This window comes from Raphanus sativus, chromosome 2 (assembly GCF_000801105.2).
Source record: "Raphanus sativus cultivar WK10039 chromosome 2, ASM80110v3, whole genome shotgun sequence".
NCBI classification, from domain to species: Eukaryota; Viridiplantae; Streptophyta; class Magnoliopsida; order Brassicales; family Brassicaceae; genus Raphanus; species Raphanus sativus.
Genome location: NC_079512.1, coordinates 10,192,823 through 10,207,397, shown reverse-complemented (window position 1 = coordinate 10,207,397; position 14,575 = coordinate 10,192,823). Strand labels below are relative to the sequence as shown.

Here is a 14,575-nt window from a genome sequence, read left to right as displayed (position 1 = left end):
CATAAATATGAATATCTATGGATCTTGTATTTATCTATCAGACAACAATTGTTCAATTAATAAACTTAACTAATATGCAGCCGTGTAGTTTCTTCAAGTCTATATTACATGCATCAATGAGTTAACCAATACCCCATAATAAATCTTAGTTACGCACAGGTATTGATATGTTTAAAAAGTATTCAAACGTATGTCAAACGTAAAGTTTGCTAATCAAAATTATACTAAAAGCCCGATATCAGAGCGCATTAGCGTGTCCACGTCGGAGTGTTAAATCAGCCAATAAGGTTGAAGTTTTTTTCCATGTCAGAAATGAGATATTCAATTTCTGCTTTCTTACCCGATCTTCACACCTTCCACCTCTTCCCTTTCTCTTATCTCCACATCGGTTCCGTCAATTAACTTCATCACTTACCTTCCACCTTTTCTCTTTCTCTTATCTCCACATCGGTTTCGTCGATTAACTTCATCGCTAAGTGCTCCAATCAAACCTTGAATAAACACATTCAATTATACCTTTCACCTTCTTCTCTGTTTTTCTATTTATACATCTCATTTCCTATCTTATGTCTCCATCGAAGTTTATAAGATTCTATCACACTCATCGCGATGAAACACACTGGCAACTCTTCACTCTCCAGCGACGGCAGGACCAGCAAGACGACCGTTGCCTCCTCTGCGACTGCGAGTCTCCTCAGTACGTGTTATTTTTAAACCCTTCTGTTAAAGTCTCTTCCTTGTGTATGTTAATTGAAATCAATATCTACTTGTGTGTTTCTTCCTCGCAGTGGTGGTGGTCTGAGAACCGGCGCTTCATGTAGCTGGCACCTCGAGAAGATATGTAATTGGTTCGCGGTGAAGGGTCCGGTGAGAAGTTCGAGTGCCAAGATGAGGTTCGTTTCTACTAAAGTTTCGATTTTTAGCCATGGGAACTTGAAATGAATGTGAAAGTTTGAGACTTTATCACTGGCAGGTGAGTAGATTGTTAGATTTGATTGTTCATAGATTTATAGAGTCACAAGAATTGATTGACTGTGTTATTTTGTATATGTTTACAGTTATGCAAGTGATGCTTTGATAAGCTGAGGTTCTTGAGTGTGACAGAGCCTGCTTTGCTTGGCGATGGTGGTGACAAAGGAAGAACTTATAGACTGTCTGTCTTGGAACCATTTCTCAGAGTGGTACTTCAAAATTCTTAAAGGCTCTTAAGGTTTCTTTTTGTTTCATAATTGCTAGAAAATCAATCTCGACCTCAAGTTTATAGACTCATAGGTTTGAGATCTCTCTCTTTTATTCAGGAAACCAAGGATCTTGCTGCTGACAAGACATGTTTCTTCTTCTCAATCCTCGGGACGAAGGTGATTTCACCAAGCTCCATCTCCAGGTTAGTTGTATTCTCACCAAACCAAGTTTAAATTTTTTATCTCTTTTGCACATAAGCATTGTTGTTTTCTTCGAATCAGCAAGTGCTCAAGTTGTAATGAACTACGCTTAGAACAGTAGGAAGCAATCTGCTTCAAATTGAGAGATGCGTCTCTAAAGGGTAATATTCTCCACTTAACACCTCTCTTACCTTATCAAGTCGCTTGATTGTTTAGTTACGTTGTGATATATCTAGCAGCAAGTATTGTTCATTGGTTCTGAAGTCCGGAGTCTCTGCTGAATCCTTTCATTTTGTATTCATGATTGCTGTTTGTTATTATTGTAGGTGCTTTAGCTTTTAACTCTGATGGTCGTTACTTGGCGACTAGAGGAGTTGATCGCCATGTTCATATATCGGACGTTAGTACCAGAGAACATGTCCATGTTCATATAAAGTCCAATTTTTATTTTGTGGTATCTTCCGTCAAGTCTCAGCTTTTATGATTATGTGTCTACGTGCCTTTACAGGTCACAGGAACACTGTTTCTTCCCTATGTTTCAGACACAGAACTGCAGAGCTCTACTCTGGTTCATTTGATCGAAGTGTCAAGGCGTGCACTTACGGTTGGGAGAGATAGAGTCATGCAACTACACAAGGTAATATGCTGTCTTTTTTTGTCTTCCATTGTCGCAGATGATGTTAGATGCGTGAGACAAATCGTCCAATTTACCATGCACATCTGCATCTGACTCTTTGCGTTCTATATAATCTATAGTATGTTGTTTGTGTATTGTGTTACAGGAGGGTAAAAAGGCAGAGAAGCTTGATGGAGGAGGTGGCAAAAGGGGAAAACACCAGCATCTGGCATGTCTTCACATCTCAATAGCTTATGAGATCACTATGAAGATTTCTGAGATACAACTTCTTACAAACCCAGCATCTCTGTTGGGTCATTGATGCAAATCGAAACTGAGTAAGACCCACCCACAGTTGCTTCCTTTTGCTGACTTATAAGATTGAAGTTCGCTGCTAAAGTCTAAACATGTTTTTTCTGATTCGTACTATGTAAATGTATCAACTCTATATCGAAACAATAAGAAGGAGAAGAAGAGGAACAACAAAAGATATGGGAAGCTATGAATATGGTTCGATTAGGTTCTTAAGTGAAGCTAAAGACATTGGTGGGAGCGGTTTCGTTGAGATTCTGAAGTTTCTTGCAGTCCACTACTCAGAGTATTGACTGTTGCGGTGTCGTTGGTGGATCCTCCTATCATGTACATCGTATCTGCAATCCAGTCTCCGTAGAAGCATATGATCTAATTGTCAGTCAAGTTTGAGTCTTTTTGGGAGTTTAGTTTATTACAGGTAGCTGTATTAATTTGTTTCAGCAAATAGTTTCGATTAACGCAGAAACTGTTTGGGGTGGCAAAAGACTAGAGTTGTAGCATCTCTATACTGTTGTCGGGGCGGGGCATGTTGGTTTATAAAATTTTGTTTGTGATTTGGATTCTCTTTAAGGAATTACATATATTATTAATTTTTGCTATGATAAAAATGTTTCATTACATGTGTGACCTTCTGGGGTTTAAAAGCTGAACATCAGTTTCTAAATCTCTAATAATAGAGGAATTCTTCTATAAAATAAGTAATTACACATTAACAAATATTGTAAAAAATAAAGACCACCTCTCCGACAGCTCAAGAGTGGTAACTAATTCTAAACATAATGCCTTCGCTAAGGAAAAAAAATATTTAAACTTACGCTTTGATTGACAGAACAAATGATAAATTTCTAGCAATATGCTATAGAATCAGAATGTTGTAATAACTGTATATGTTCTCATTAAACTATTTGACAAAATGATTGTTACAACAATATGGATCTGCTACTTAAAATTATTATAAAAACTAGTGTACAATGTATAATATGTTTATTCTAATTGAATATATTTATAATACATATATTAATATATAAAATTAATTAATGTATATATATAATTATATTGAATAATATCAAAAATATGTTTATATCAAAAATATTATTGTAAAAATAAATTTTACAGTTAAAAAGATATTTTTAAATTATATTTGACATCTACAAATAACTTATTTATATATAAATATTTAATCTAATTATATATTAAAAATATAAAAGAGTGTATATATAATTATATTTTATTAAACATAAAATATAATTTAATTATTAAACAAATAATTTAATCATTGATTAATATATATATATATATATATATATATATATATATATCATATATGATATATATTCTAAAATATATAATATATAAAATAAAATTTAAATATATAAAAACAATTTAGAAGTAGTTAAATATTAAATATTCAATTATATATAACATATATAATGTAATTTAATTATATATAAAATAAAATTTAATTATTTTGAAAAAATTACAGTAAATTTATTTGAAAAAAATTATGTAACAAATTAAATAAAATAAATACATAAATAATACATTATTAATTTATAAATTATAAATGCAAATGCTCTACTAATAGCTCCATATGAACAAAGAGCGTTTGGAGAACATTAGCATTTGATAAATGTTTTTTTAACAAATGTTAGATAATATAGATCATAATACTTATGCTAATATTCTACCAATCAAGACCATATATGAAATATATAAAGATCAAAATTTAACAAATAATTTGCAATAAATTTTTTAATGATTGATATTTGAAATGTATACAAAAGATTGATATTTGAAATGGTAACCATTCAATAGTTCATGTAAAAATACATACGTTTAATCTGGCAATATGAATAACAATCTACTATTGCGTTGCCTAACACAAATGCCAAAAATAACAAAAGAACAAGCCTAAATCACTGGGGCCACATTAAACAAAACACAATCATCTTAATCACGGGTTTTAAGTATATGAAACAATTAAGAACATGTCCAATATAAAATTTTCTTTTTCATTTAAAATGGATTAACTACATAATAGAGTTGAGTTTTGCTCTAATCCTAATATATTTTAGATTAAGAAAATAAAACAACGAATAAATGCATTATTTTATTTATAGAATAAGTATTTTCATTATAAAATGGAAAATAGAATAAAATTGAAATACTTGCCAATTAATAATTATAAATCAAGGTCACCTTCAAACATTTACAAGACAAAACAACATTGCAGACAAACCCATAACTTTTTGTGTAAATTAAACAAACCCACAACTATTTAAACACAAAATAACACATATGAAACAAAAATGGATTATAAATATGTCAGTAGGTTAGAAACCTTACCTCAAAACCTTTTTTGAGAGATCTAGCCGAGGTTGGAGATCTTCATCACTACGGAGATTACCGTAACTGCATTTATTCTGAAAAGATATGTTTGTTTCATCAAACAACAAAGAAATATACTCTTTATGTTACTGACAAAAGAAAAATACCCTTTATGTTTCATATTAATTAGTTGATGTTTAAAGTTGTTGCACAATTATTAAGAAAATATTAATTTTATTCATTTTGTATCCAGTAATCTAATCCAACCAATAAATAAATCATTCAATAAAACACAGTTGGTCAAAAACACCAACCAACATTAAAAATTTGCAAATTTTTTTAAAACATCATTTAAGCTGAAACAAAAACAAAATCTTAAAATACCAATTAAAATGAAACATAGGAAGTACAAAAGCCATAAAAGAACATGTAAGATTTCTTCACCAATTTTTATTTATAGTCACAATATATTTTATCCATACTAGAAATAAATAAATACAATAGATAAAATTAAAACAAAAATTAGTGAAATAACCCGGGCGTAGCCCGGGACAGCCTCTAGTAATACTAACGACATGTGAAGCGAATTCCAAATTTTAGCAAAAAAAAAAAAAGACATGTGAAGCGAATTAAAAAAAACATACGATTAAAGCAATCACACACGAATATAAAATATAAAGAAATTGAGGATTAGCTTACAAACGTTGACATGATCTCACCAAAGTGATCTAAAGATATATACAAATTATGAATAAGCATGATTAAAACTCTCAAGCACATAGTAATTAAAGAAAATAGTAATTCAAGAACACTTTCGATTTTATAAACATAAAAAATAAGCATGATTGGAACTCTCAAGCCAATGAAATTATTTAAACCACTCCAAACCAATAACACAAGCGTGAGATATAAGAATTATAGGACTACTCATAAGAGATTCAATATTAGAAGCTAAAAAAATAAAACAAACCAACGACATATGTTTAGTCAATAAGCACAGCGAATGATGATTTTATGAACTAATAAATCATCAGCCATTCAACTATAAAGCATTAAGCATGAGGTCACTTATCTTTAACTTGTTAGCATGGTTTGATGATTGAAGATAAGTAACAAAAAACGGCTCGATTTGAAAACGAATCAAGGTTGAAAACATCGAAGAAGTCGAAGAACAGAGACACGGGTTGGTTTTGTTTAAGTAACCAGGGTTTTAGATTTTGCTCAATGGTTAGGGTTTAGTGCTGATAATAATTAACTTTTTATAAAAAAAGAAGAGAAAAGAGGAAATTGGTGTGTATTATTTCATATGTAATAAATACTTTATATAGAATTACAATAGTTTGGAGATAAAGTCTAACTTTGGAATAAATAACAAATATATCTATAAGACTTTACATATGGATTTTAGCAAAAAAAAAAGACTTTACATATGGACATCACCACAATATTCATAACAATTTCTAATGATATTGACAAAAAAAAATATATATTTCTATGACTTTTTTTGATCTGTGCTTTTTTATTTGGACAATATTTTAGAATATCAAATTATACCTAATTTAATTACAAGATCTTACTTTTTATTTAAAATAAAAATAAAAAAAATTTCCTTTTTTAATTCTAACAAAATGTTTTTAAAAATTATTTTCGTAATTAATTAATTTAAATTCTAACTTTAACTAAAATTTAATTAGAAATTAAAATTAATTCAGTTTTGATTTAAAAAAATAAAAATCATATAAATATTTTAATTATGTTGTTAGAATTATTTTTAAAATATTCATTTTTATTTAAAATAAAAATAAAGATATTAAAATATATCTAATATATTAAATTAGAGTCTTATGTTGAATTTCATGAGATGTATTTTAAATAAAAAATACATATCTAACAATTATATACATTTATGTGATTTTTATATTAACAAATCCAAGTTTACCATAATTATTTTATAATATGATGTATAATGAGCATGTTTATATATACTTGATTAATCATAAATCAGTCCACATAATATATAGTTACAAATGCATATTTATATAATAATATGTTAATATAGTTTTGAATCATTAATATATATACCATAATATATATGATTCCATAAAGTACTAATTACTATAAATTTTTATATTTCAGTAAATAAGATATTTCAAATACATAAACTAACCATTTTCATATTTCAGATATTTTTAAAAATATTTGAATAACTATTTCTGTAGATTTAATTCATCAAATTTGTAACTAACATATCTTATATTAATGTTTATAATTTTCTCAAGAACAATTAATAAGAAATTGATTATAAATAGAATCATATATATTAAATCCAATTTCAAACATATCATATATTTACTAATATATCCGACTAAAAAGCACAAAAAAAAATTAAAAATGAATTACTTTTGTAAAAGATCTCAAACCATTTAAAACTTGATGGAAAATTAAGATTAAAGTTATTAATTAAGGGTGACTCATTTAGAATTAGAGTTGTGTAGATTTCTGGTTGGCACATCATATACAAAGATTTATATTTAGCTCTGAAAACTCACATACATCCTTCTAGAAAATATAAAAGGCAAACTTAAACAATCTATAAAACAAAATAAATGTTTAACGATAAAAATGAAACTTAACAGTGCATGCCGCAGGGAAAATGGTTTATTCCCCTACGAACTAGTTGTTCCGAGTTTTTTGACACACGAACTTTTAAGCCATGCCAAAAATCATACAAACAACGGAAATATTGTGTATTCCCCTATGAACTAACTATTTTCAGTTTTTTCACACACAAATTTTTAAACTCTGCCAAAAACCAGAATGAAGTACGCTATTTTTTACTTACATACACAAACTATCAATTTTAAGCTAATTCCTCTAAAATCGTAAATTGTGTTATTTAAACATTAACTTAGTTTATAACAGGTGGATAGCCGATTTAATTTGGGTTGATAAAAAGGATAATAAATTGTTTTGTTCTTTTTCTTTTCTTTTTCTCAAGTGCTCTTCTTTTTAAAAATCGTTTTACTCTTCATCATCAATTGAGAATAAAATTTATTATTTTGTAGAAAATCAAACGTTTTACATGATGCATAAAAAAAGAAGAGCAGTAACATAGTGAATTGGTAAACTAGTAGTTGCTGCTCTTCTTTCTTTATACATCATGTAAAAACTTTTAATCTTCTAAAAATAATAAGTTTTATTCCCAATTGATGATGAAGAGTAGAAACGATTTTTTAAGAAGAAGAGGAGTTGACAAAAAGAAAAAAAAACGATATATTATCTTTTTATCAACCTAAATTAAACCGGCTATCTATCTGTCATAAACTAAGTTAATGTTTAAATAACACAATTTATAATTTTAGGAGAATTAGCTTAAAATTGATAGTTTGTGTATGTAATTCAAAAAATAGCGTATTTCATGTGCTTTTGGCAAAGTTTAAAAATTTGTGTGTGAAAAAGGTTGGAAATAATTAGTTCATAAGGTAATTTCCAATATTTCTATTGTTCGTGTGGTTTTTGGCATGGCTTAAAAGTTCGTGTGTGAAAAAGCCGAGAACAACTAGTTCGTAGGGGAATAAGCCATTTTCCCGCATGCCGCAGGTTCTTTTCTAGCTAATACTAAGAGAATGAAAATTATGGACGTTTATTGGTGAAAACTAGACCTGGGCGTTCGGTGGTCCGTTCGGTATAGGTCCGGGTGATTCGGATTTTCGGATTTTTGGGGTTATGCTTAGAAGTACTATTCGGTATTTACTAACTATCGGATCGGATTTGGTTCGGTTCCTTCCGGGTTCGGTTCAGATCGGATGTAACCAATGTTTAAAATTGTTCGAAAATATATTTTTTAAACTTCAAAGTGACAAATTTTGTTTCAAAATATATAAATTGTTTACAAATCTAATTAAATATTAGTTAAACTAACTAAATTAGCTAAAAATAATTCAAAATAACAAATAAAATAAATTAGAAAAATATTTTGTATAGTTTAAAATATCTAAATCACCTTAAAATATATCAAAACATTAACATATTTAACTAATTTCGGATATTTTCGGATTTTAGTTCGGATTTCGGATCGGTTCGGGTTAAACCAAACACCAAAGTACTAAACTCATAAATCTCGTTCGGATATTTTTGTATAAGGATTCGGTTTTTCCGGTTCGAGTTTAGATAGGTATTTCGGGTTGAGGTAAAAACGCCCGGGCCTAGTGAAAACATAGGTCCAGATTAAGATATAACAATTTAACGTCATTTATATATGATAAAGTTAACTAAATAAACATATTGCCTTTTTGGTTCGGTTTGATTGTTAATAACATCAACCAAATGGTTGAGGTATATATTTTTGTTTGGTTATGTTTTATTTTTCCCACCTAGGACTAGAATTGATACAAGAGTTATGTTTTCACGATATAAATATATAATGATCAAATAGCAACCAAAAAGGTTGAGCATCTGTTTTGTGACAAAACTGTCAAGGGCATGACAAAATTGATCAGAAGGATGATGTGTATAGAGAGAGATTCAACAACATTATAAAAGCATACTCGAGTTCTTAAAACACTCTTCCTAGCAAAATTTCTTCAGCCCAGTAACATAACCTAGTTGGGTTTCAATCACCAGACCTGAGATTTAGCCGTTTTAATCTCTACACTCTAACCTGCAAAACCGGAAGCAAACGCTCAAGAGGACTCATACGGACACAGCAATTAATCTCTGACATTATTACTATGATGTCACCTTATATGTATATATATAGTCTCACAACTCAACAGCCTCCCACTAAATTGCTCAAGTTCTTGAATTGGAGAGAAATGTTTCATATTCCATCAACGACCTGTCTGCTCTAGCCTTGAGCCATAGACTTTTATAGAAGAGCGCCTGTGGGTTGAATTGCGCTTCTGTTTCATGATTCCTTACAACCTGCAAACATTTCAAGGCAAATACTTTATTTCCCTCGCGAAGCCACAACAATTTAATGCCTCAAAAAGTATATAATTACAGACCATACCTGGCCAAAGCCATTTTCTTTGGCTACAACGTATTCAACTTGAGGCTCTGCTCCTGCTTCCCCTTTGACCATGGGATACTTCTCTTTCCTTCTAAACTCAACTGCGGAACTCAGATTTCTCGCCTTTGGTATCTGATGTTCTCTAATCGATTGCTATAGAGAACATTTAGAATCATTAACACAGGATCACGTCTGTATATCTACAAAGAAATGATGACATATTTCTCTCACCTTCCTTTTAGAGGAATATGGAAAAAGCGAACAACGTTAAAATAAAACCATTAGTTCAATTAGCCGCATAAAGATACACAAACTTTGGAACTGAATCGAAGATATAAACAGCATATAAAGATTCCACATGTGCTTTAAGATATTGAAATGATTAAATGTAACTCACTCACACGCACCTAGCTATGTAGCAGAACCTACTTAAAGTAGGCGAAAGATTACATACCTTGCACACATTCGGCAACGAAGTGAAACCATCATATTTCCCGGAATGCTCATGCACTCTGTTACTGATGTACGAGTTGAGATTCTGTACAGTAGAGTTGATGAGAGCAAGATCTTGCTCATTTGGTGAACCTGAACCATGTGCATGTGTTAGCAACTCTGACAATCCATGTATGGTTGTGAGCAGCTTTTTAACATCCATCTGTGGAGAAGGATTTCCATAACGGTGACGACCCATCTGCTTTGTATCAACTTCCTGATAAGATGGCTCCACGGGCACTGAGGGGTGTGTTAAGCCTGCATGTATCTCTTTGTAGCTAACTGGAGAGAACAAAACAGAACTATTCACATTATCATTTGCAGCTTGGTTTCCCACAGAGGCATATACTTTTGGTTTAGTATCTGCTAACGAGAACTGTGGGGCTAGTGGATTCAGCTTCTTCTTCTGAACTTGAGACCCAAGCCGAGGTTGGATGAGTATATTTTACCAGAGTGATGATTCACACTACCAATGTGGCCGACCTCTGAAGAAGCATAAGCAGAGTGAGCATTTCTCTCAGTGGACATCATCATGTGATCAGCTACAACAGACTTGTCATGGACAACGGCATAAGCAGGAACAAAAACAGGGGCCAAAGGATCCAGCTTTGTACTTCTTTGGAACTGATTGCTACTATCTTCTTGACGTACTACTAAACCCAAACTTTCATCTGGGTCATGGTTAATTTGGTCGGAACCTTGTTCATAAAGATTGCTTATGCTGAACTCTCCAGATGAAGGTGGAAAGGTTGATGAAAGAGACCTTTTCAAAGACGGAGTCCCATTTTCTCCAAACTCTTTACCATTCGAAGAGGGTATAAAGTGAGGTGCCATAGGGTTCAATCCATAAAGAACATTCAGATCATCCCTAGACCCTCGCCTTAAATTCAAAGGAGACCGTGCTCCTTTCCAGCAAGGAGAATCCACCTCCTCAGTGTCGTCACCGTTGGAACATTCTTTAATCCGCAAAGCCGACATTTTGGCGAAGAGAGGACTAAAAGGGACTTCATTCCTCAAACAAGCTTCTTTCCCCTTAGTTGTAGTGGTGACTCCAAGAAGGGATGGTAGTGGTGGAGAAGGTTCCTTAACATTTGAATCAACGATAGCTAAACCGTATAGCTCTGATTCTACAAAGAGAGCACATCACATAATCAGTTTAAATCTCAAAATTCACATTGAGAGGAAATCAAAATTGAACCTTTAGGAACAGAAGAGTTGGAATCGATATCATCGCCGCCGGTCTTGGGGTCGTCGGATGTCAAAAAGGAGAAATCGAATGAGAAATCACGCCAGAAGGAATCTTCGGGGTCGGATTCAGAAGAAGCATTGAAAGATAGAGAGGAAGAAGCGATGGCAAGATGATCGCACTGCTTCATCTTATTGAAACATTTCTGTGGATAAGCTAAATTGGATTTAACGAAGGGACAGGGAGGGATTTCGCGATGAAGAAGAAGAAGAAACAAGACCAGTTTCTACCTTCCCCTTTTTTTTTTCTTTTTTTTTTTCTTTTATTGATTTACGTAAATGCTTTTATAGAATTATTATATATCACGTCCAAATTTAATTGGATAAAAATATCTAACCGAACCTAATCCAAATAGTTATTACCAAACTTGAACCGAAGTCAATAAAATGTTAGAACAGAACCAGGTTTTGGTATCTGAAAAGCTGATATTTAGCTCTGTGTTTTTCTATTTGGTTACGTATAAATTTTTATAGAACTAAATCAACTGCAAAATTTTATTAAATAATAGCTAAAACTAAAAATTAAATTAAATATCCGGTAATATAAAAAAACTAAAAATACTTTTGATCAAAAGAATAGATAAATAAAATGAAGTTTCAATAGTTATAGTATTATACTATTAATTTATAGATATATAAATTAAATATAAAAGTATTTAAATTAATAAATACAAAAGTATTTTTTCAGAAAAACTTTATTCACTATCTGAATTCTTTTTGAAATTTGTTTCCATATTTTTCTTTCTCAAATTCTATTTCAATCTGCACATTTCTTCTTAAAATATTTTGAAAACTATTATCTTAAATTTCAAATCTTATTGTATTTCTTTTAAATATCTTTTTTTCCTTCAAACATCTATCTGTGTAATTTGTTAACTCTTGGCCATTGTAGTTAAGGATTTATATTTGATCAAAAAAAGTTAAGGATTTATCTACCAGATAAAATTAGTCACATGTCTTACTGCAAATCCTATAGTTCAACAAAAAAGTTTATTGCAAAATTAGAGCAAATATATTTCTTCTCCAAAATGATATTAACCAAAGAGTAATATGACAAAATTATTTTAGATCTTAATTCCCTATCATAACTCTATTTCGTAAATATTAAACTCTAAACTCTAATCATAAACGTAAACCAAATATCAATTAGAACGTTAACTTATTTTCATTTGTGTTTCTATTTTAGAACAAAAAAGTTTTAATTCCCTGTTAAACCAATTCTCTAGGACATATATATATATATATATATATATATATATATATATATATATATATATATATATATGTGTGTGTGTGTGTGTGTGAAAAATGCTAGATATACAGTTTTGGGGATACTAATTTATAAAATTATAACCAATTAGTGTTTTTTATTTCAGTTTTGTATCATTGTGTCCATACTTCTTTTATAATAATTTTAGTTAAAATTTTGTGTTATTCAATTAGTGGTTTTTGTTCACCTCTATAATTTATAATAACTTTTCTCTAGCTTTCTTTGGTAAATTCTCTCGTATAATATTTTCTCTCTGCTCTTTTTACTCGTTGGATCTGGGTTAGTTGGAAAATATCTGGCAGTTCATTTTAAGAACATCGTGTTCTCAAACAAAAATCTCATTTCGAGGGTGGATGATCCTCAAAATGAGAGTTTGAAAGTAGATTGCTCCAGCAAGATACTTCACATATATCTTTAATTTTTTTTACAGATTACATTTTAATCATCAATCTTCATAATAGATGATTATAACTATCTAGCTTTTATAAGTAAATGATGCAAAACATATTATTTATAACTCATATATAGATATTTTAATTTCACAAATTTTTTTATTAAACTTTAAAAATGCATTAATTAGAAAAGAGTTAAATTGTAATATACATAATATTTCTATTTAAATAATTTAACTTAAATTATAAAATATTATGTATATATATTCAAATATTTGGTCAAAACTAAGAGAACCAAAAAAAAAGTAAATACTATTTTTAGGATCTGTACAGTGGAATTTCATATTTAAGGTTTCGCTATTGAGAATCTCAAAATTAGAAAGTTTGAAAACCTCTCGAAAAACCAAAAACCTCAAGTTTGAGGGTTTGAAGGCTTGTTGGATGTTCTAAGACTGTTGGTAGCTCTTTATGGCTCCTTCTCGAACAACAGCAAGATTATTTCAGCAATGAAAGAAAAGTGGGTCAGCTTTCGAGTAGGAGCTAGATTTTCTTTTTTTTTTTACTTTTTTTTTTCGTAGCTCTTCAAAGGTGGTGACACGTGAACTCCTCCCACGTCATGGTTTAACCTCCATTCGAACCATGACGAAGAGGAGAGTATATTGGAGGCGAGGATTAATGGTGAGTAGAAGCAACTTGTTTTTGGTTCTTGAGAACAATATGTACCAGAAATATGCGACGAAGTAGTGGTCCACCTGAGGAGCTTCCCTTTCGGTGGTATGTGGCAGTGATTCGACATCCCAACACATGCGAAGATCGTCTTAGTTGGTGGTTCAAGTCCCACACTGTTGTATGCTTGGTATAACGATTTTGATGGGTTTGCTGCCAAGGTTCGACTTTTTATCATGGATGTGTCTATTTGGTTTTAGAGCTGCGAATCGGGATGTTGAAATCGAGTGAAACAAGGATAGTCCAAGAACTCGCATGTGGTGAAGATAATATCGGGTAATGTTCAACACGCCGATCATAAGTGACTAACATCTTTGTATGATTTGTAATCTCGATCTCTTGGCTTTTCTTATTTGGTTTATAAATATATATGTATCATAAGGTCTAGTTAGGTTGTTGAATTGAGTCTATAGCATTTAGGGTTGTGGTATTGTCATACTCATAGGGGTCTAAATGTACAAGAAGATTTGATTAGATAATGTTATCTCTTTGGAAGTGATTCATGATTATACTAGATCATCCCCTTGTGTTATTTTCTGTATTAGTAATTCAATCTCTATTTCAATCAAATTGTCCAGAATTGGTGAAAATGAAGTTGAATTTGAGAAAAAAAAAGAAACAAAAACTTTGGGTGCTGATCTTTATGTTTGATCAACGACAAGTAAACAAAGAACTAGTAACGAATCTGATGGGTTTTACCTTTCCTTGACTTAAAAAGCCCATTTTAGTATTGCCTCTAAACCCATTTAGTACTACCAGAGGGGGAAAAACCTAAAAGACCACGTGACCTATTTATAAGCG

At 30.9% G+C, this 14,575-nt stretch overlaps 1 protein-coding gene and 1 long non-coding RNA gene across 5 annotated transcripts; one reads left to right on the top strand and one right to left on the bottom strand.

The window, feature by feature from the left end:
- Window positions 1-251: 251 nt before the first annotated feature.
- On the top strand, window positions 252-2,928 carry LOC108839856 (uncharacterized). 4 transcript variants are annotated; one of them, XR_008940713.1, is made up of 9 exons: window positions 252-697; window positions 789-893; window positions 1,059-1,210; window positions 1,299-1,384; window positions 1,464-1,543; window positions 1,709-1,782; window positions 1,891-2,019; window positions 2,165-2,336; window positions 2,462-2,928. It is a non-coding gene; the product is annotated as an uncharacterized LOC108839856 (long non-coding RNA). The 4 variants fall into 4 exon arrangements; XR_008940711.1 differs by having other exon boundaries at window positions 789-973; XR_008940714.1 differs by having other exon boundaries at window positions 254-697; window positions 1,059-1,181.
- A 6,107-nt stretch (window positions 2,929-9,035) lies between these two features.
- Window positions 9,036-11,652, bottom strand: LOC108843309 (uncharacterized). The gene is given in 6 exon segments (XM_018616477.2): window positions 9,036-9,298; window positions 9,379-9,561; window positions 9,650-9,802; window positions 10,104-10,570; window positions 10,573-11,268; window positions 11,340-11,652. Coding segments are annotated over 5 exon segments (1,626 nt in total). The 5' UTR covers window positions 11,518-11,652; the 3' UTR covers window positions 9,036-9,298; window positions 9,379-9,429.
- Between the last annotated feature and the right edge of the window lie 2,923 nt (window positions 11,653-14,575).